The sequence below is a fragment of the Macaca mulatta genome, chromosome 2 (genome assembly GCF_049350105.2).
Source record: "Macaca mulatta isolate MMU2019108-1 chromosome 2, T2T-MMU8v2.0, whole genome shotgun sequence".
NCBI classification, from domain to species: Eukaryota; Metazoa; Chordata; class Mammalia; order Primates; family Cercopithecidae; genus Macaca; species Macaca mulatta.
Window position 1 is genome coordinate 163,009,552 of NC_133407.1, and position 24,045 is coordinate 163,033,596.

The 24,045-nt window shown below is 35.6% G+C and overlaps 1 protein-coding gene across 2 annotated transcripts in view; it reads left to right on the forward strand.

The window, feature by feature from the left end:
• RABL3 (RAB, member of RAS oncogene family like 3) overlaps positions 1-24,045 on the forward strand; it is a 40,388-nt gene that overhangs the window by 12,541 nt on the left and 3,802 nt on the right. For both annotated transcript variants that reach the window (NM_001194507.2, XM_028843354.2), the window contains 5 exon segments: positions 5,253-5,382; positions 8,587-8,701; positions 15,776-15,926; positions 20,096-20,167; positions 23,698-23,736. In NM_001194507.2, the coding sequence (NP_001181436.1) occupies positions 5,253-5,382; positions 8,587-8,701; positions 15,776-15,926; positions 20,096-20,167; positions 23,698-23,736 (507 nt within the window).

Consider the following 24,045-nt stretch of genomic DNA (forward strand, 5'->3'; position numbering starts at 1 on the left):
CTGTCCCCAAGAAGAGGGCCATATTATAGGTGAAAAAGAAGGAAACAATAGTAAGTTCAGTTCCAAACATGGTGAAAGGAGGTATCTGTGAGCTAGCCAACTGGAACTGTCCTGGAAATGAAATGCTAAAGCTCAAAAGACGATTCTGAGTTGGAATCACATTTATAGAAATAATCCTGAACCGCTAGAACTGATTCAATTTCTAAAAGAGAAAATTTAGAAAAAGGTGGGGAGAATCTTGGGATATATTTAGAGAGTTGATGGGAAAAGAGGGGTCAGAGAAAGACTAATCAAAGAAATAAGAGGATAGCCAAAATGAACTACAAGAGCAAAGAGAGAGGAGAACTTCATAGAGGGATTGATTTTTAGTTTGAAACAGTAGCAATATGAGGACTGAGAGAGGAAAATAAAACTGGATATGGTGATGATAAAGTCTCTGCTGACCTATGAAAGTGCAATGGAATATTTGTGGCAGAAACCAAATGATATGACTGGCAGAGAGGAAACAGAGACAGGTTTAAATCAATTTTTCACAAAGTTTAGACATTAAATAAAGGAGCAAATGATTACAGAATGGAAGGGAAAGTGAAGGGCTTTTTAAAAAATAGAAAACGTTAAGCTTGACTGAAGGCAAAAGAGCAGTAACCAGCAGGGAAGAGACAGTAGCAGTAACCTTGACACTATTCATTTGTTCATTTGTTCCTTCAGTACATATGTTGCATATTTCCTTGGTATCAGACACTGTGCAAGGAACTGGAAGTATAGCAGTGAATGAGAGAAATTAATTTCTGCTCCTGTGGTATATTCTCCTAGTATGTCTTTTTCACCTTTCTCTCTTTGTTACCAACTCCCTCCTAAGACCTCCTACCTCCCTTCCTCTCTTTAATAATGATTCTGCAGGTACAAATACTGAACCAAACTTATTAGCATCTACAATATCCACTGTTCTTTCTTCATGTGTGTCATTTTCTTTCTAAATGTGTTTCTGCATTTTAAAAGTTACAATGAATGAACTCTTCAAATGAAACAAAACCTTATGTACATAGGTCTTAATATTGTTTTCAAGAAAAAGTCAAAAGCTGAATAAATGAGAAGGTCCAAAGTGGCAGCATCATTGAGGAGTATTCCTTTTTCCATTTGATGATCAGCTGTACTGTTGCTTCCTGTTAAGAAAATCCTTTATTGTATAGCTGTAAGGTCTGCAGTGACTCTAAGTATCAGATCCTCAATGACCTGCTTTAAATATAAAACACACTGAATAGTTATACAGTACAGGCAATAAATGCCTGTAGAGCCTAGACATAAGGAAAAGAGAGTCTTTGGAGATAACTGTGAGTGAGAAAGTCATTGGAGGATTTTGAGCAAAAGGGCATATGATATAACTTGCATTTTAAAAGGATCACTCTAGCTACTGTATGGAAGACAAACAGGGAGGTTGGGGGATGCCTCTAGTAGGGAGATCAGTTAGAGACCATTACATCAATTCAGGCAAGGAGATACAGACTTTGACCTGGGTGGTAATAGTGGAGATAGGGAGAAATGAACAGATTTTTGCCACATTTTTTTAAAGTCAAAGCAACAGAACTTGTTGACAAATGCAATAATGCAATATGAAAGGAGTCAAAGGAGTTTGGCGTTACCTCCCATCATGTTGGGCTCTCAGTATAGCACCAAAGTACTACTTACTGTGTCGAGAGCAATACTTGTTATAATGTCAGGCTTTCCCTTGGAGATTACTCACACATATGAAAGATGTGATGTCATAACTACAAGCTGTAAGCTACTGATTTAAAGTCATTGGGATTCATTCCACGTGAATTAGGTTAAACTTAGCCAGTATTAATTAAGTTGGAAAGGAAGGAGGACACCTTATCTTCTGATTTCAGAAGGAAACAGGAAAGGATTTGACTAGGAAAGGTAATTTGTGGTAGAGAAGAGTATAGATGAGTGAGTCAGTCTGGCTTGGGAATATGCATAGCCTGAAAGGTGCTGGCTAACAGGTTTGGTACAATGCAAGGCAAAGAGGGTATGCTGCCTAGAAATTTATATTGGATAGTGGCTATTCTCAGAGGAGTTATAGTCTTTTAGAGGAGGCAACATTAAATACTTGAAATAATTTAGAGAAAAAATGGTGTGCTGCAGTGGTTGCCAAACTTAATCATGTATCAGAATCACCTAGGGGACTTAAAAAAAATATACAGACTTTTGAGCCCCATTCCAGAAGCTTCAAGGACAGTCCAGGAATCTGTATTTTTTTAACAAATTTCCTATTGGTTTTGATTTAGTTTGCTCTCGGAACTGTACTGGAGAAACACTGGAATTTGGTAAATAATAAACTGAATATAATAAAAACCTGGAGGATGAGTTATCCAAAATGTATTCATGTATTTAACAAACCTGTCTAAGCATCTAATATATGCTAGATATTATGCTATTTTCTAGGGCTAAAGGATGAATAATACATGGTCCCTGCCCTTACACTCAGAGCCCAGAAGAAGAGATATCAGTAGATAAATAAGACAGTGTGCTTAGTGAAATGATAGAGGTGTGTAGGATGCTATGGAAGCAAATAGGAGGAGTGCAAAACGTGCTCTGGTTGATTTGGGCCCAGAAGGAAGGTAGGATCAGAAAGACTTAACTGAAGTGGCTGAGCTTTTTCATGACAGAAAACTTACTCCTTATAAGACCTCATACTGCTTTTTCTCATTGTTTTGCTTAGAAATCTTGCTAAAACGTGTGTTTTTTCTTCTTGGTTTAACTTTTTTATTGCTGACTTGGCATGATCACATATTATAAGTTATTTTTGCCATATAACAAAATAGTGATGCCTTCTATTGTAGTATACAAAATTAATTTCCATTATCCCAAATGGTCCTCAGCTGCTGTGACTGTGCTGTTTTAATTTTTCTGTCATACTGTCTTTGATGTCAGTCTGATAATTGTCTTCTTAATGTTAATGTGGCTGTTTATAGAGTAGCATATTTATTTAAATTTTTCCTTGGCCAAAAGGATTTGGACGAAAAAAATGTGAATAAGTAAAAGTGTAAAGCATTAAGTTGAATGTAGTATGTGAGTTTTAGTGCATTTTATGACATCTGTTTTAACTACTGATTTTGTTTTTTTAATTATGATGTCAAAGCCAGTAGATACTTTAGAAATCACATAATACAACTCTTTCATTTTATAGGCAAAGGAACTGAGGCTCCAAGATACCAAGGATAATCAGTGGCAATCAAGGAGTAGAATCTAGGCCTCCTGATATCAGAATAGTCCCATTCTATAAAAGCAGCAGTTCTTAATGAGGGGGTTACAGCAGAATCATTTGGAGAATTGTTCAAAATATACATGCCTAGTATTTAATCCCAAAGGTCCTGATTCAGTAAGACTGGCATGTATATTTCTTAAAAAAAAAATTAATTCTTGGAAGATGCCAATGTGTACTCAGGAACCAGCATACTTTAATCTGCTTGCCACATATCATAATTTGTTTCTGAATAGTTATACAGTACAGGCAATAAATGCCTGTAGAGCCTAGACATAAGGAAAAGAGAGTCTTTGGAGATAACTGTGAGTGAGAAAGTCATTGGAGGATTTTGAGCAAAAGGGCATATGATATAACTTGCATTTTAAAAGGATCACTCTAGCTACTGTATGGAAGACAAACAGGGAGGTTGGGGGATGTCTCTAGTAGGGAGATCAGTTAGAGACCATTACATCAATTCAGGCAAGGAGATACAGACTTTGACCTGGGTGGTAATAGTGGAGATAGGGAGAAATGAACAGATTTTTGCCACATTTTTTTAAAGTCAAAGCAACAGAACTTGTTGACAAATGCAATAATGCAATATGAAAGGAGTCAAGGATCAGTCTTAAGTTTTTGGCCCAAGTAACTGGAAGAATAAAACTGCCTTTTAGATGAAATTGCCACAAGAACAAGTATTGATAGAAAAGAAAAGAAACTGAAGAACTAAACCTTGAGACACATTAGCAATTAGAAATCAGAGAGAGAAGAAGAACCCAAATGGAAGCTGAAAAGCACTAGCCAATGAGATAGGAAGAAAACTAGAAGAGTGTGATATCCCAGAAGCCAGGTGAAAAAATATTGCAAGACACAAGAAGTGACTAGGTGGATCAAATGGTGGAGTAAAATGAAAACTGTTAATTGACCATTGGAGTTAGCAATGTGGAGGTCATTGGTGACCTTGACAAGGAGTAGTTCATTGGGGTCATTAGGGCATAAGTTTGATAGAAATGAGTTCAAAAGATAATGTGAAGAAAAGAATTACCACTAAGAATAGACAACTCTTTGGAAGACTTTTGCTGTGAAAAGGAAAAGGAAAGTGGCATGGTAGCTGGAAGAGGACTTGAGGTCAAGAGAAGGATTTTTTTTAGATGAGGAAAATTATGCCATGTTTGTATGCTGAGAATTGAATTGTGTGGTGAGGATTATCCAGCTGAGAAGGAAAATTTAATGATATAAGGGAGAGAGGGGAGAACTGGTAGAATTACATCTTTGAGCAAGAAACTGGGGATGGGATCTCATGCATAGAGAGAGGATTTAGCCTTAGGGACACAGGCAGCCTAAGAAAACAACAAGAAAGAAAGCAGATTATGTGGGCACAGATGGAGGAAGGTGGATAAATACAGGAAGAACAGGTTGTAGAAGTTCTTTTCTAATTGCTTCTGCAGTAGGAAGCAAAGTTAGTTGTGATTGAGGATGGAGAAGAGATACTGGAAGTTTAAAAAGAATAATAAGTATGAAATAGTTATCTGGAAGAGAAAAATGGTAAATTAACTGTGGAATTGATTAAAAGACAGCTCCAAAGGTACACTTAAATTTAGGAAGAATCCATTTATCTTGAATGCGTATTTTTCTGAGCTCCACATTCGGTTGCTGGGTTGTAGACATGGAAGAGGGCAAAAGGTAGATATAACCCAGAGTGGAATTTTGTCAGATGAATGCAATATGAGAGAGGGACAAAGGAGTGACTGTAATGATGGATCATGGAATTTATGCTTAGTTAAGAGGGTGGTAAGGCTTTGGAAGTGGAACAGAGAGCTGTGAAAGATGTTAAGATCAATTAACCAAAAGGTCCTCTGGAGTAAAAATTATTAAAGTATTAAAGAGAGTAAGCTTAAAAGATAAGAAGTAGCGATCAGAAACTCAGAGTAAGATGCTGAAATGCTTTAAACTGGAATAAGGGTACTTACTAGTTTGTTTAGTGGCTATATTATTTTAATTGATTTGTTAGGTTCATGATTACAAAGAAGGAACCCCAGAAGAGAAGACCTACTACATAGAATTATGGGATGTTGGAGGCTCTGTGGGCAGTGCCAGCAGCGTGAAAAGCACAAGAGCAGTATTCTACAACTCTGTAAATGGTAAAGCATTTTTTAATTTCTATCTTATATTAATGATCTAAGAGTATAGATCATCTGATATGGAATGCCATAGCATGCCAGACTCATCTTAATTTGAGAAAGATGTAATGTACTCACAACCCTTGATTTAAATCTGCATAGTACATTCCAGTTTGTGTTTCTACATTGTAGCCATCTAATTTAATTCAGAACATTGAACCTGTGCTTTGTCTTAAGTGTTTCTATTTATATGATTGTCATAAACTAAATATTGAGAAATAAAATCATATTTTTGATACTTGACATAAAACATGGAACTTAAAATGTTGTCCTCTGGGTGCTATCTCTCCAGTGAGTTGACTAAGTACAGTAGGACCATAGGATTCTCATAGTCTTAAGCCAGATATCACAGAGATAGAGGGATTTTGTTCATTTGCCCCTTAGAAAGAGCCCTAAGGCTCTTTCTTAGCTACTTATGAAGAGCTGCTTAAGGGAGTCTTTATGGGTGCAGAAATTTTATCCAGTTATAAATATTCAAATACCTGGAGCAGACTTCCAGATGGAGGTGTGTAATATAGGACATAATTTCCTTTCATAGAGTACCTACTCTATATCAAGAGACTAAACTGCTTATACCTATGATTTGCCAATACAGTTTCTTTCTTAGTCTTCTTAAAAATTCATTTTTAAAATCTGTCTTTACTGTGAAACATAATTCCAACTTCTGTTTGATTAATATACCAAAGGAGTTGGCATTTCCCCCCTGGTAAATGCATAGCCATTAATAGACCTCATTTATGCTGTGCTTAGATCTCACTCAATATTAGGTAAGCGTTACATTTATTCAGTATGTTCATTCCTTATATTCCTCTTTTGATGTCTTCCCATATCATGAGGTGTTGTAGATTCTACAAAAAGACGTAGAGAAGGTTCTTTTCACTGGATACATATTATAGGATATAGAATGAGATGTGTCAGTTCAGACTCATATCCTATTTAGCTCAGAATTCTATCTGAAAATGTCACAGTCTTAATAAAGAAACAAAGCATTCATAAATGAGACAAAATACAGTTATAAGATGACCTTAATATATGCCATCATCGTGCAGAAAAGTATATATAATGGTATATATTAATAGAATGCATATAAATAAGAAAAACAATAATAAGACTAGTATAGTGTGAGGTGACCTCTTAGAGAAAGAGAGGGAAGTGAAACCTAGTTTAGACTTATACTTATATCAGTAAAATTACTTGTCAAAGTAAGATATCTATCTGATCTGGCACAGAGAAGTCTGAATATATAACACCTTCAATGTTTGGGTATTTTTGAGACAGAAGTGTCTTTACTTCTCTCCCTTAAGATTAAGATATATTACCATTTGCCATAACCCTGACTCCTTTCATCTCAGCCCCGCCTTGGTTCTTCTAGCACATGTTCTGCAAAGCAAGAACTCTCAGCCCAAATGAAAGAGAAAGAATAGGGGAAAAGGGTACTCAAATGCCCTTAAAAGCTCAAAAGTCTTACCTAAAGATCCTCAATAAAGTTTTCCCTGTCCATCTAATAGCCAACTTAGGCCTTTGTAATCCTTTCACTCCCCCGTCCAAAATTCTCACCTGTAGTTTTGCCATGTTTATAACCTGGGGAAAAGAAAAGGCAGAAAATATATGCCAGTTGTTTGCCCTAAAATGAGATTTTATTCTGCTTACCACTAGTCTTTATGTCTTTACTGTCAGATTACCTGTGTGCAAATTCTGACTTATCATGTGCCCAAGGGCAAGTTACTCAACTTCTCTGAACTTCAGTTTTCTCTTGCGTATAAAGATAATAATAATTCTTGCTTCATAGGACTGTTCTGAAAATTAAATTAGGTAACACATGTAAAGCACAATATTTGGCACATAAGTACTGAATAAATATTAGCTGTGGTCTTTAATGGTAGTTCTTTATTCCTTTTTTTAAATCTATGCCACCGATGCTGATTAAAACCCCTCATTGAGGAAGGAAGAGTGGGTACAGTTGGATATTAGGGCAAGTGTCAGATCTCTATTAGTTTCAGACACCAGAAGAGATGCAGGTTTATCTAAGCTGGCTGGAACAACTCAACTATAGCTTGTACAAGCCCTTTAGTTACACAGATGGCTGTAAAAACTGTAGAAGCCAGCTAATTCTACCTATTCTGCTTTTCTTTTTCAAATTGACACATACCACCTCTTGAAGATGGAGGGATCATTGGTTTCATGTCCTATTCACAATCTGGGTAATATAGAAAAGGGTTGGGAGTTTGAAACCTATAGTGTTTTGACCATAAGATGATATCCTAAATTCTAGTGGGCATCAAAGGTTTTTCTCTTTTGTCTATATCTTGCTGTAATAATTAATTCCTGGATTTACCTTTCTATCTAGGATTTTAATTGATTCTCTTCAGTTGTATTTTATTGTATTTCTGGGCCTCATTACATTTTGTTATTTTTCTCAGTCTATCGAAATCCATGCATGTACTTTCTACTATTCATACTTCTTTACTATTTAATGTCTCCACCCACTCTCTTGTAGTGGCATATTTCTTTTGCTCTCATAACTAAATCTCTTACAGGTAGGAAGCTTACATGACTAAACATTATTCAAAGAACTAGAAAATTAGACATTTGAGTAGATTAGCCTCAGGTGATCTACAGGACACTATTTTGTCAGCTAAAGAATAGCAATTGTATCATATCAGTACTATTTTAGTAGATTTTCATTACTTAGTATTATTTTTAGTGAGTATAAGTAATGAGTATAAATAATATATGTATGTACTGGTATCTATGGCAGTACTATGTACAGTGAAGAAACAACATAGCTTTTTGGATGAATAATTTCATATGTACTTGAAGTAGTTTTGATTCTCTTGATTAATGAAGTGGTTCTACAAGTAGGAACAGGCATGGAGTAGGCACTCAAAAAGTGTTGAATGAAGTAAAGATCTGCTAAAAGTTTAATGGCATTTCGTCAGCCCTTGTAAAATAAAGAGTTATAAAACTGACAGAGAAAAGTTTATGGCTAATTATTTATAAATATTTGTAGAGGAAATTTTAAAATAGTTGTGTCTGAGTTAGTCATACTAGAATGCTAGATTCATTAAGCAACCTAATGCTTCTATTTACTAAGCTTCATTTGGCCAATTGTGAAATGAAGAGGAATTGTTAAGGGACTAACATTTTTTTCTCTGATTATTTTAGGTATTATTTTCGTACACGACTTAACAAATAAGAAGTCCTCCCAAAACTTGCGTCGTTGGTCATTGGAAGCTCTCAACAGGGATTTGGTGCCCACTGGGGTCTTGGTAACAAATGGGTAAGCCCAGAATTATTTCACAATTGGTTTGAAAGGTTGCAGCAATCACAGGAATGTACTCCCCTGCGTAACACTTTGTAAGATGTTTGATTTGCAAAGATTTTTCTTTCAGTGTATAGATTATCTTTTCCTTTTAACAGTATCTTTCACAAAGCAATAGTTTTAATTTTGATGAAGTCTGATTACTCTTTTTTTCTTCTGTGGATTGTGCTTTTGATATCATGTCTAAGAACTCTTTGCCTAATCCTAGATGATGCAGGTTTTCTCTTATGTTTTCCTCTACAGATTGTATGGTTTAACATTTTTATAGTAAACCATTTATATAAAACATTTTAAGTTTTCTAAGTTTACATTTAGATTCATGATCTGTTTTAAGTTAGTTTTGTACAAGATGTGAGGTTTTGGTTGAGGTTAATGTTTGCATATGAATGTCTAATTATTCCAGCACCATTTATTGAAAAGATATCCTTTCTCCACTGAATTGCTGTTGCTCCTTTGCCAAAAATCAGTTGACCATATTAGTATGAGTCTATTTCTGTACTCTAGTTCTGTTCCATTGATCTATGTGTCTCTCCCTTCACCAGTACTACACTGTCTTGATTATAGTCTTAAAATTGAGCAGTATGATTCCTTCTACTTTATTCTTTTTCATAATTGTTTAGCTATTATAGTTTTGTTTTCCACATAAATTTTGAGAATCAGCTTGTCTATATTGACAAAAATTTTGGTTGGACTTTTATTAGAAATGCATTAAACCTATTGATCACATTGGAGAGAATTAATATCTTTATTCTGTTGCATCTTCCAGTTCATGAACACAATGTATCTCTAAATTTATTTAGATCTTCTTTTATTTCTCTTATCAGCATTTTGTAGCTTTCATCATACAAATCCTGTGCATGTTTTATTAGATTTATACCAAATTATTTAATATTTTTGAAGCTATTATAAATTGGTTTTTGTTTTGTTTTGTTTTGAGACTGAGCCTTGCTCTATTGCCCAGGCTGGAGTGCAGTAGCACGATCTCAGTTCACTGCAACCTTTGTCTCCCAGGTTCAAGCAGTTGTGCCTCAGCCTCCCAAGTAGCTGGGATTACAGGCATGTGCCACTACACCTGGCTGATTTTTGTATTTTTGGCAGAGACAGGGTTTCACCATCTTGGCCAGGCTGATCTCGAACTCCTGATCTCAGGTGATCCACCTGAAAGTGCTGGGTTACAGGCATGAGCCACTGTACCTGGCCATAAATGGTATATTTAAACTTCAGTTTCAAATTGTCCATTGCTAGTATAAAAAAGCAGAATTGATTTTGAGTGCTGACCTGTATCCTGTGACCGGAGTTTTTAGTAAAATCCTTAGGATGCTCTACATAGACAAGTTTATTTTTTCTTTTTCAATCTGTGTGCTTGTTGTCTTATTTCTTGCCTTATCACACTGGCAGCAACTTCCAAAAGGGTACTAACTGGGTGTGATAAGAGTGAATATCTATGTGTTATTCACAATCTTAGGGGGAAAGCAGTCATTTCACTATTAAGTATGATGTAAGCTTTAGGTTTTTTGGTTGACACCATTTATCAGGTTGAGAAAATTTCATTATATCCCTAATTTGCTGATAGTTTTATTAATATCATGAACAGATACTGAATTCTGTCAAAAGCCTTTTCTGCATCAATTGATATGGACGTGTGGCAGCTTCTTTCGGTGTTAGTATGGTGGATTACATTCACTGATTTTCAATATTGGTGGATTACATTCACTGATTTTCAAATATTGAACCAGCCTTCCGTTCCTTGGTCATGGTATATTACTCATTTTATATGTTGCTGGATTTGATTTGCTAATATTTTCTTCAGGATTTTTATCCATGACAAGCGTTAGTGTGTAGTTTTCTGTTCTCATAATGTCTTTGACTGGTTTTAGTGTGAGGATAATGTTGGCCCCATAGAATGAATTGGAAGTATTCCTTCCTCTTCTATTTTTTAGGAGAAATTGCGTATATTTGGTGTTATTTCTTCTTTGAAGGTTTGGCAGAATTTACCAAGAGACCATCTGGGCCTGGAGGTTTCTTATTTGAAAGGTTTTTAACCACAAAATCAACTTCTTTAGTAATAGGATTGTTCAAGTTATCTATTTCATCTTGGATGAGTTTTGGCAGTTTGTGATTTTCAAGGAATTCATCTATTTCATTAAATTTTTGAATTTATATCAATAGAGTTGTTTATAGTATTTGTTTATAGGCCTTTTGATAGTTTCACGGTTTGTAGTGATATGACCTTTTTCATTCTGATTTTGGTATTTTATGTTTCTCTTTTTCTTGTCAGACTTGTAGAGGTTTATCAATTGTATTGATTTTTTTTTTCCAAAGAAGCAACTTTTGGCTTCATTGATTTTTCTCTATTGTTTTTCCGTATAGAGTTTAATTGATTTCTGCTCTTATTTCTTTCCTACTGCTTGCTTTTGCTTTATTTTGTTCTCTCTTTATAGCTTCTTAGATTACTGATTGGATACCTTGCATTTTTGCTAATGCAAGCATTTTAATGCTATAAATTTCCTTCTAAACACTGCTTTAGCTGCATCCTGCAAATGTTTGAATGTTTTACTTTTATTTTCATTTAGTTCACAATATTTTCTAATACTTCTTGAGATTTTCCCATGGGCTGTTTAGAAATGTGTTATTTAGTTTCCATGTATTTAGAGGCTTTCAAGTTATTCTTTACTATTGACTTCTAGCTTAATTTTATCATGATCTAAGAGCATACTTTATATGGTTTCACTTATTTTATATTTGTGCAACACCCAGTATGTGACTTGGGTGTTATCTCTGTTGTTTCATTTTTCAGTGTCTTTGGTATGCTAAGGAGGATCAAATCCATGCATGCACAGCTTTGACAATGAGCTCAGGCATTCATGAACTACTTCATGGGGTTGCTTTCTCACACTTCACCCTCTCTGCAGTCTCTGCCATACTTTGTGATTTGCTGGGGCTCCCTTTTTTGGTCCCCAAGCCAAATTTTCTCATGCACTTGCACAACTGCACCTATGTCCCCAGGGCCAAGTGGTAGAAGGACAAAGAATAAAAGCAATGGGAATTTGCCCCACCATCTTGAGATACAGTTCTGTCAATCGGAAGAATTTCCCTTCCTCTGTACTCATAAGCAGGGGTTCCCAACCCCTGGTCCATGGCCTGTTAGGAACCAGGCCACACAGTGAGAGGTGGGTGGCAGGTTAGTGGGCATTACCACCTCCTGTCAGATCGACAGAGGCGTTAGATTCTCATAGGAGCATGAATCCTATTGTGAACTGTGCGTGTGAGGGATCTAGGTTGCAGGCTCCTTATGAGAATCTAATGCCTGGTGATCTGAGGTGGAACAGCTTCATCCTGAAACACCTGTCCATGGAAAAATTGTCTTCCATGAAACCAGTCCCTGGTACCAACAAGGTTGGGGACTGTTGTTGCTTTTGAGCATTCTGCTTGTGTTACCGCCTTTGCCACAACTATCATGAAATTGCTCAGAGGCTGGCTTACAACAGAAGGAAAAATATTGTATTTCTACGCTATCTCCAAGTATTCGGGAGCCCCCTTTCTTGTTTCATGAGCCAGAACTGCAGGCCGCCTTCTGGAGTTTTCTGTTCGCACTTCTGAGTTTTAAGCTGAGTTGCATTCAGACAAGGGGATATGGAAGGGAACTGCTAATTCAATGGTTCTTCACATTGCGGTCTTCTTCAAGATGCTCACTGTGAATTTTTCAGAGTCTTCAAATAGCCACTTCATGCATCCTGTCCAGGTTTTTTAGCTGCATTCACTGGGAAAGACAAAATAGAGTTTGCTTATTCTGTCTTACCTAGAACAGAACCCCATTTTCTATTTTTTGATTGAAGCAAGTCTTTCAAAGACTTTGTTTTCTGTGTGGAAGTCTAATTGTTATGTGAAACCTAAATGTAATATAAGTTTGAGTATATATATGTAGATTCCTGCAATACCTAATAAAGAATAAGCACAACTAATTTAAAACCTATATTTCAAAGCCTAGTTGATATTTCTTGTTTCCTATCTCAATTCCTTTCATCACTGATGTCTTCATTAACCTAGCTTGTTCTCTATTTTCTACTAAAATTTTATCTTTAAATTTAGGATTAGGAGACAGCATATTCATATCAGAATGAAATCGGTATTTATGTGAGGGAATTCAGTAAAAATTCTGTACCCATTTGCATTTTGACAGTACAGCTTCATTTTGATCCTATAGATAAACCTGCAAATGTATAAAACAACCTTAATACATTGGTGTGCTTTGTTGGTGCATTATTTTATAGCATCAAAAGATTTGGAAACAACCCTAGTGTCCGAGCAACAAAAGATTCATAGACTAAATAATGACATATCCACATACTGGAGTAGTATTCAACATTTGAAAAATAATCAGGAAGATCTCTATGAACTAAATTAGAAAGATCTACAAAGGGTACATTATTAGGTTTAACAAATCAAAATGCAGAGAATATATATCATATACCTTCTATTGTGTAAGAAAGGAAAGAAATAAGAATATATATTTATATTTGGATAAAGAATCAGTGAAAAGATAAATAAGAAACTAACAAAAATGATAACCTATAGGGGGCCAGGGGAAATGGGTGGATGGGTGCAGTGGTAGGAGCAAGACTGCTTAGCATATATATCTTTTATATCAGATTGAGTTTTTAGCCATATTTAAACAATTTAGATAAATGTTATGTGGTTTTTACCACAATAAATTTTAATTTTTTATTATAGAAAATTTTAAACGTATGTAAATACGAAGAATGGAAAATGAACTCCCATATACCTGTCACCTAGTTTCAACAATTATCAACATATAGCCAGTCTTGTTTCATCCATATCTCTACCTACTTTCTATCTTCTCCCACTCTCAACTGGATTATTTTGAACCAAATGTTAAAACATCCTATCACTTCATCCATATATACTTCAAAACATAAGGGCTTTTTTTTTTTTTTTAACATGACAGCATATAATTATCACAGCCAAAACTTTAATAATAATTCTTTAATAACCAAATATTATTTTAATTTCCCCAATTGTCTCATAAATGTTGTAGTTGATTTTTTTGAAACAGTATCTAAATAAAGTCCTCTGATTGTATTTCATTTCTTAAGAGTCAAATCTTAGGTTCTCCCTTCTTAGTTGTTTTTTTTCCAACCTCCTAGCAGTTTATTTGTAGAAGATGGCTGTTTGTCTTGTACAGTTTCCTATATTCTGGATTTGCTGATTGTCTCCCTGTATTGTCTTTTAAACTTGTTTCTCTGAATTCTAAATCTTCTCTAAAGTGATAATTAAATATAGTGATCTGAAAGATGCAAGTTTTTTGTCTTTATTTTTCCACCCAGTATTACGCATATAATATGATACCTGGCTGTGTGTCTCTCTGTGATGTTAAGGAGTTATCAGCCTTATCCATCCATGATAAAGTCCTTCAGAAGGTTACCAGAAAAGATTTCAAGATTAAATTTTAAATTGGATGCTGCAAGATTTTATGAAAAAGATAAAAGGAAACCTAAAAAGAGAAATAAGAGAGCAAACTATATATGTATGCTTTATATGTGTCAATGTGCAAGGAATTGTGCAAGACTATGTGAGAGATGTATGTACATCAAAGATGGTATTTGATAGAAGATATGCAAAAATTTGTATGTGAGACAGAAGGAAACAGTCCTAAACAAAAGACACGCTCAAAACTTTATTCCCTAACAAAGCGAATTGCAGCTTTGAACCATGTCTCTTTAATTAGGGTTGCTGTTGGTATGAATAATCAAAGGTCTTGATCATGCTATTATTGACTTTGATGCAATAAATAGAATGGTAATATTTTTGTGAGATGGGAGGTTATATATTTAAAACAGTTGTGTTCTGAGGCTGAACAGTTTGTTGAGGCTCTGTAAGATTATTGTGAAGGACATAAATACTTAGTAACTTTCCCCCTTACCCCAATTTAGAATTTCTCTAAGAGAAAGAAAAGGTAGTGTTAAAGGAAGAAAAAAAGCTTTGCTCAACTGGGTTATAGTGATTGGATTATGCAATATTGATTTACTGTCATAAATTGTGCACAACCAGATTTTGCTGACTGTTGTAAATTGAGCTTATGACGTGTCAGAAATCCAAATCTGCTTTATTTCTAATATGTGAGTAGAATTTAAATTAATTCAACAGCAATGGCCTCTGTGTTCTTTTCAGTAATGAAAAGTTTAATTTACATCACCACTCTGTTCTTTGGATAAATAATTTTTTTAAAAAATAAGGATTATAATAGCCAGTGATCCAAGGCCACTAACCCTAAGTGATTCTTATTGCCCGTCCTCTATCTCCCATGGCTCTCATTTCAGGAAACAACTACTTGGTACTAAGTTCTTTCCTTTTACTATTCATTTTGCATTTCAGCTGTTTCCTTCCATTTCCATGTGTTTAACCCACCTTTCTCAGGCTATAGTATCACCTATATTTGATTTATTCTGGGTTTCAGCTTCCTTATTTCTATTTTCTTATTCTTCTTATTTCTTTACTATTCAGACAGAAATGTGTATTGTAGATACAGAGCTAATGCATACCCCAAAAGGTACCCAAGAAGCTTGCCATTTTGTCTTGCAGCACACCATGCTAGGCTTTTGGGTTTTCTCTACACAGAGACTGAAATCCACTCTCTGCTTCTACTCTGAAACATTCCTGAGTTGTTATGTTAGCCTTAGAAGACAGAGCTACATTGGAAGTCAAGTCCACTGACTATAATATACTTGATGGGCACTTAGTTGTTCAATTATTCAGTATTATTCAACATTCAATAAAAACATGGGACCAAATTTTGAGAAGTTAGATGAATAGCTGGAATTTGATAGATGATGAGGATGGATTGATAAAAGAACAAGTAGATGGAAGAAGTTGGAAGGAAAGTGGATTTATAGGTGAAGGCAGCAAAAATCAGTTAATTTTCAGTAAAATAGTTTAAGTTAGTTGCATTTAAATATTACACATCTACATCAGAAAGGTAAATTCTCTTCACCTCTTCATTATTATTTATCACAGGGATTATGATCGAGAACAGTTTGCTGATAACCAAATACCGCTGTTGGTAATAGGGACTAAGCTGGACCAGATTCATGAAACAAAGCGCCATGAAGTTTTAACTAGGACTGCTTTCCTGGCTGAGGATTTCAATCCAGAAGAAATTAATTTGGTGTGTATTTTCACTAATGCATGCTTGTATTATTATCACGTAAAGACAAAACTAAAGACATGTTCAAATTATATATTCTAGTGAAAGAAACTTTATACTTGAAATCAGGCTTTTTGGATTCTAGTCCAAAATGTAGTCAAGATTGGAATCAACATATCTAGACTGAGAGATGTGCACAGTCACTTCAGCCTTTTATGTTGATCTGTTGGAATGTTCCAACTTTATTCTATGAATAATTTAAATCATGGGCTTCTTTTTTTGAGACAGTCTCGCTCTGTCGCCCAGACTGGAGTGCAGTGGCGTGATCTCAGCTCACTGCAAACTCTACCTACTGGGTTCAAGCAATTATCATGCCTAGGCCACCCGAGTAGCTGGGTTTACAGGCATATACCACCATGTCCAGCTAATTTTTAAAATATTTTTAGTAGTGATGGGGTTTTGCCATGTTGCCCAGGCTAGTCTTGAACTCCTGACTGCCAGGGATTTGCCCGCCTTGACCTCCCAAAGTGCTGGGATTACAGGCGTGAGCCACTGCACCTGGTCCATGGACTTTTTCTTGAGAAAGTTTTTAAAAATCACACCAAAATTAAAATAAATTGATTAAAGTGGCATTATAAGTTTATTATTATTGCTTGTAAAAAGCCTCTTAGCTTCTACCTTAAAGGGCAACCTAACAGATACATGAAAAAATTACAAACTTTAAACTAGGAGTGCTTCATAAGGACTAATTTATGTACACTTATGCATATATAGAGGATTGAGTCCCTTGATAAGATAACTAGCTCAATTAGAACTGAGTGCTTAAAAAAGCTAAGAAATGGTTGTCATGTAAGCCTGTTAGGATCCCAGAAAAAGATCCTGGCCAGCAACTTCAGTCATGGTCATGTTGTTCACAAATAGGATTTCTGCAACTGTGCACTGGCATTCCAGAAATGCAGTGGTGGTGGTGCAATAGTACTAGTGACCAACATTTGTTGAGCACTTAGGGGTTGAAAACTGTTTTAGTTATTTACATATATGATCTCACATGCATCATCTTCACAATCAACTCTATAAGACAGATACTATTACTGTCCTCTTCTTAATGATGAAGACAAGAAGGAGAGAGGTAACAAGACCAAGGAAGGTTACCCAGGTCAAATGGGGTATTCAGATTCAGAGCCTGTGCTCTACAGTTAAGCCTCTTTTCCACTTAATTAATCCTTCAACTCACCTTGAGAATTTGGCGGCTGAAAAATCTCGTAGAAATCATCTAGACCAACAGTTACCCAAATCGGATTGTGTATTTATATTACCAATAGTACCTATGGAAAATTTTGAATAACTGCCCCACAGCTGGAGCTTTTTATTCATAAAGCCTGGCAGGAGGACCAGGAATCTGTAGTTCTAACAAATAACTCAGGTGATTCTGATGCCTTGTTCTGTGAATCAACGTTTGTAAACACTGCTTGGTTCAGCCCCACCTCTACCCCCAGCTTCTGCCTGTCATTCCATTGTTTTTTACATTCTGCTTTGCAGTGGAGAGCCCCTTATTTTTCTCAGCTGCCACAATGGAATATTGATGGGCATACCCCAGGTAGTCAGCACTGAACCATGATATTCCAAAGGATTCTTGCTATATAGATATACAATATTCTTGTTGAAGAAGTGCTGAGATTACTTTGAACATTATTTCCAAAGGGAAATTTACCATTGAAAACACTTAATTTGTTCCAGTGCTTACTTTTAATATATTTTAGAATGTATCTGTTTCTAGTGCTTGTGGGTTTCTGTGATAATTGCCTGTGTGTCTGTGTGTGTCTGTGTGTGTGTGTTATTCCTACTTGCCTTACAAAGCCAAGGCCTTGTTTTAACTGTAAGTCAGATGTAAAGGTACTCAGTTAGTGAGACTTCAGCACACACAGTCCCCAAAGAGTTCAAATATAACATGTTTTTGGCCTTTATCAGTGTACAGCTTCAAGAACACAGCACAAATAAGACTAGGAGAGGTTCGGAGAATGAAGGGAGGAAAAAATGAGGAAGAAGATTGAATATGAGAGTTTCAAAAAGAAATAGCCATCAAAAAGATTCAGCAATTAAATATAAAGCCTCAAATAAAAACTAATGTAACAATATTAGTGCTAACATCAGTTACTGTATAAATTTACTTGAAACTGTAGAAAGGTAAGAATTAACAAATGTATACATCAAAGGTGGAATCAAAGTTAATAAATAACTGCCTGAATAAATGCAAATTGTTTAAATTATAAATAGGTGAACGATTACTTATTTTTAAAATCCTGTTAGGCTTATTGTACCCCGTAAAAAATTTTCTCTGTTATGTATTTACTTTGAAGTGATCATATTGAAGTATCTTCCCTGGTTAATAGTCCTTTCTCAAGCTCAGACAAGCTATTTGGAGCTATTAATTTTCAGACTTTTCCCTCAGCTATGATAAATGGCAGATGACTCTTTCAGCTCTAAATTTCTCATCCCAAAAATCATAGTGTTTCTCTAGGCTGCTCAACCTGAAATTATGGTACCATAGAATTAAGGTTTTGGGGGTGTGTTTTTGTTTGCTTTAGTTTTTGTATATAGTACTTCAGCTCTATTTAGAATTGTCTCAAACTTTTGACATTCTGATGACTAGCTAATCAATATCTATTTTATAAAACGTTTCTACCACAGGTCTAAGATTTGTCTCTTATATGCCCCAATTGCTGTAGAAATGTGTTCAAACACTATTTCAAATACCATAGTTTGTGCAATGATGTTTCAGTCTATGTAATCCATATGTGGAATTATCTTTATTATGGTAAGTGCTTGTTGTGCTTGAAAATTCACTCTGCTAGCATTTTCTTAGATTGAAGAGAGAAGGACTAATGTTCTACTACCCACTGTATCCAGGTATGGATTATTTAATTTTTCACAAAAATCCCATCAGATAAAATATTGTTATCCCCATTCCACAAATCAGTAAGCCCAAATTTAAAGGTTTAGTTACCTAACCAATGTTACACAGAGTAGAAATGTTGGAATAGGTATTCCGATTTAGAGCTTGCTGGCTTTGAAGACCCCTGATTTCTAGTACTCTGTGATCTTTGACAACTTTGTTGTAGCCTCTCTTTTTTGTAGTTTTGGAGAATGTATTATAATTTCTGGCCAAAATTTAAAATGTGAGCCTTGGAATGTTGCATATGAATAAAATAGGAGGCTTCATTAGAAAGGAATCCTGTGGGCCTGGAGATTACAAAAACAGAATAAATGTAACAACAGTAATTTTAGTAATTTCTAGGGGCACAGAGGGTGTATAGCTAAAAGATAAAATTTCATGCTTGCAAAGGAGCTTACATGGTAGCCCTTATAGTTTGGTCTTAGGTACATTTCAGGTAAAAATCAAAGTACTCTATCTCACAAGGTGACAAGTCAAGAGTGACAAGCAAAAAACAAAACAGCTACACTGGGATTCCATCGAATAGTAGGCCTTTTAAGGTTTTAAAGTTATTGTAATGATTAATGTTCCAGATTGTTCTGTCCCTTCTGGGCCCATTTTTTTTCCCTATAAAAAACTTCCATCCAAGAGTAGTAATATATCTTTATTATCAAACGATAGTAGTAGATGTTTATTACCAAAAATAATATATGTTTGTGGCCTGCCAAAAGATGTAGTACCTTGCATCCAAAGAGAAACCCTTGGCAATTGTTCTGTTTGTTCTTTGCGCCTCTAAATCCTTATTTTCATGCTTTCTGCAGTTCATATGAACTGCATGGTACTAAATTAGTTGAGCACTGGTGAATAACGAGTACAAAAGTGAAACGCTTACTGTTTTTCATGGCTGTCTCTCTGGTTTTCAGGGTAAATGTAGGTAGGTCACTCCATTAGTACCTTGGTTTTGTTATTAGTAAAATATTAGTAATCTTGTCTTCCTCTGTGAATTATTTGATGATGAATACATTGATTTGATATACTCTAAAATTGTTTAAATGACAAAGATTAAGTGACCGTATTTTCCTTTAGTACTTTCCTCCTTGCTTTGTGCACCATAATTTGAAAATTATTTGAATATTTTACGAGAGTATTATACCTAACAGTATTATGCCTATAGAAATGTGCAACAGGATGAGTTATGAATAGCAAAGAGCTTGGGTTTCCTAACTTTTACTTGTGGATCTTATGTTTTATCTTCTAGGACTGCACAAATCCACGGTACTTAGCTGCAGGTTCTTCCAATGCTGTCAAGCTCAGTAGGTTTTTTGATAAGGTAATGGCTTCAATTAAGTTATTTTTAAACTTAATTTATATATTATGAGAGTTTAAAATTTTTTTGTAGAATCCTGTGACCCTTTATTTTTTTTTGTCCAAAATTTCACAGCCTGACTAATACTTGTTTTGGTCTCTCTTATCTGTTGGTATAATTGCCCAAGGCCTGCTGACATATTTATTCCATCACCAGTGTTCTCTAAGTAAAGGGTAAAAGCTACTGGATTTAAATGGGGGTTTTAAAAAGATATCTAATTCCTCTCCTTAAAATAATTTCTATTTACCCATTTTCTAGCTCTTTTTTTCACTTATTCACCCTCCCACCCACATAAAGGCACTGAACTGAGGAGATTCTGCTTAAAGCCCTGAGTTCTTTTTGCTCTCCCAGCTGTTAATATTCTCCACATAAATGTTACTGTTACCTTTTAAGGTAATGTCGTCGTCTAGATTTCCTAGTGTTTCCCTCTCAGAAATATTTGCATTCCAATTATTGACTCTCTGCTAACATCATTTTATTGTCCTCAACTGGAAGGAAAATGTAGAATGACTCAGCATACTGGTAAATTTGAGCACTGTTTGTCTTTCCTTCACAAGGCCATACAACTGCATTGCACATAGTATTGACCAAGTTTAAGTTGTTTGCCCAATGCTGACATTGCATAGTAAGGTAAAATAGGATCTTTCTGCCTGTATTATTGAAAAAGGTTAACTCCTGTGTTATATTTCTTTTTAAGTGACATCTCCTAAGAAAATCATCTTCCCCATAGCTCTTCTTTAGCAATCATTTTTTTCTTTTAACTGTTTAGGGATTTAATATTTGGCCGTTTTGTTCAGCATTAGATAAGCCCCAGGTTTAGTTAATTTGGGATTTAATATTCGGCCTTTTTGTCAGCATTAGATAAGCTCCAGTACCCTCCTCGATTACTATTAGGCCACTAGGAAAATTTTGCCTCACTGCAAAACTTCTTAACTGGTATGTGGCAAATAGGGTACAGATGTGCCTAGATACTGATTTCCCTCAATTCTCAGAGCAGCCAGAGCCCTCAGGGTGGGGGGTTGGGTGATTGGTAGCCTCTTCCATTTTCCCCAGTGTGCTGTGCAAATATCAGCATTTTCTACGTGTGCCATGACATGAAAAATGTTGTGCAGCACTGCAAGGAGCCAGATTTTCTCTCCACATTGCTTTCAAACTTAAAATGTAAGAATTTCCATTTGGTTTAGATCCGTGGCCGCATCAATACAAAATTTGTCCCTTATGAGCAACATCTTACAGATCTGCCCTGACCTGGGAAGATCCCACAGTATGTTGTTTAAATTTAAATTTTTATTAGTTCTAAAATTAAAAAATAAGATATACTAAATTACATCCTAGAGAAACTGGATTATTGACTGGTATAATCCAAGTTGTCAGGCAAGGCTTTATTTTTTAAAAAATCAGGAGTACACGCTGCAAGTCAGGGGTAAAGAATTATGACCAAAACCAAAAAGGTAACTTCTCTTTTTATTGCCTGAATCACAACAAAATGTATGTGGGTTAGGAGGTTGGCCAGACCTCCAGACTGAGGTGGTTGCCTGAAATCAAAGGAGCTGACAACCAAATTTCACCCAGTTTCTATACATCAGTTCTTCCAGAATTTAGCATAAAGATTTCTTCTCCTTCTAGGCACAGTGCCTCACGCCTGTAATCCCAACACTTTGGGAGGCCGAGGCAGGCGGATCACAAGGTCAGGAGATTGAGACCATCCTGGCTAGCACAGTGAAACCCCATCTCTACTAAAAACACAAAAAATTAGCTGGGCGCGGTGGTGGGCACCTGTAGTCCCAGCTACTCGGGAGGCTGAGGCAGGAGAATGGTGTGAACCCGGGAGGCGGAGCTTGCAGTGAGCCGAGTTCGTGCCACTGCCCTCCAGCAGCCTGGGTGACAGAGCAAGACTCCATCTCAAAAAAAAAAAAAAAAAAAAAAAAAAGATTTCTTCTCCAAAAGGAAGTCTAACTCCTTCTAATAGTAACTCCTCACACTCCAGAATAATCAGATTTTCCTGTCCTACCATAGACAGGAAAGGGAATCAGTCTCCTTCTTGGTTTTTGTGGGATTGTTTTAAGATGTACACTAATGATAAACCAACTTTTCTACCTCTGGGGTAAGTGAATGCAACTTTGCCCTGGTGTCTTGTGGCTAAAAATAATCCAGCTATAGTCTTTAAGACAGCAAGAATCTGAATGAATCGCTGTCGTACCAGGGAGAGCAAGCTGGCCTTGGCCTTAGAAGAACATGCTCTGTCTAATTCAGAGGAACTCTTAGCTGCGTAATTTCAGATTTGAATGTCTTAGAGTTCATCTCCAGCTGATCTGTATCATTATCCGATTAACTTTTCTTATCACAGCAGGTCTGTGTAAAGGAAATACAGATACTCCTCAACTTGCGATAGGGTTATATTTCAGTAAACCCCATGTAAATTGGAAATGTTGTTAGTCAAAAATACATTGATTACACCTAACTTACCAAGCATCAGAGCTTAGCCTAGCCTTCCTTAAACATGCTCAGAACACTTACGTTAGCCTACAGTTGGGCAGAATCATCTAACACAAGCCTATTTTATTAAAAAGTTGTGAATGACTCATGTAATTTATTGAATACTATACTGAAAGTGAAAAAAATGCCTATTGTATGGGCACTCAAAGTACAGTTTCTACTGAGTGCATGTTGCTTTCACACCACCATAAAGTCAAAAAATCGTAGTCAAGCCATCCTAAATCAGAGACATTTATAATACTTCCTCTGTAACCACTGCAGTTTCTGAAGTGTCAGAACAGAATTTATTTTTCTTGAAAATGTTTTTCATCATCTGAAAACATAGTGCTCTTTAGTGTTCACAGCAGTTTGGGGAAAAAAAATGAAAACATGGTGTTCTTAAACTCATTACATTTGAACATATATTTTGAGGGTTTCTTTTCAATAATGGTGATGGATTTGTACAGGTACATCTGCTTGAACTTGTTTTTTCTACAGCAGTCATTAGACTGCTTTTGATGTTGTGTCATCTGTCTATATTGAGGACATATAGAATTTTTCACCACTTACTATAGGGATGTGGTGGTTTGCTATGTTAAACAGTCCCCTCTTTAAGAAATAGACAAGACTATTGTAGCAGGCAAGTGCTTTTTTTATCTTATGGATTCTGGTTAGTACCTTTTGGGACTGACTGCTAGGAAACTTAGAGTCAGATTTGCTGCCATACTCTAAGAATTGCATGGGTTCTTATGTCATTCTGTCATTATTTAGTTTCTGTTATTTATTTATTTTTTGATCTATCATTAATGCATTTTGGAATGAGGCAGGCTTTTATGGAAATACTCCCACAATTCTGATCTAATTAACACCAGATTTTTAGCTCACTCTACTACATGTCTACTGCTGCGGAAAAGATTCTTAGTTTGGATATATTCCTTTTAGTACCATTAGTGGTTGTTTCAGTTAGCCACTTTTTGCAGGTATGTGTGCTAAGCTTTTAAAATCTTTGTTTTTCACAGGTCATAGAGAAGAGATACTTTTTAAGAGAAGGTAATCAGGTTGGTATCTATCTTTTCTTGATAAAATAGATTCTTAAATTTAGATAGGTGATTTCCAAATTTAAGTTCAGAAGTAGTTTTAAAAAGTTGGGAAAAGCCCTTTGTAGGCACAAGCAACTGATTTCCTTCTATCCTGTTAAATACAAAAGGGGAAAATCAGAACAAAGGGAAAATAAGGATCTAGGAAACAAGAATAATCTAGAAATAAGATTGTGTTATAAAATAGAAGAAGAAAATAATTTGCTTGGGACTCCAAGAGTATACATTCAGGGTCTGTCACAATACAAATAATTTATATAAAAGTCTAGT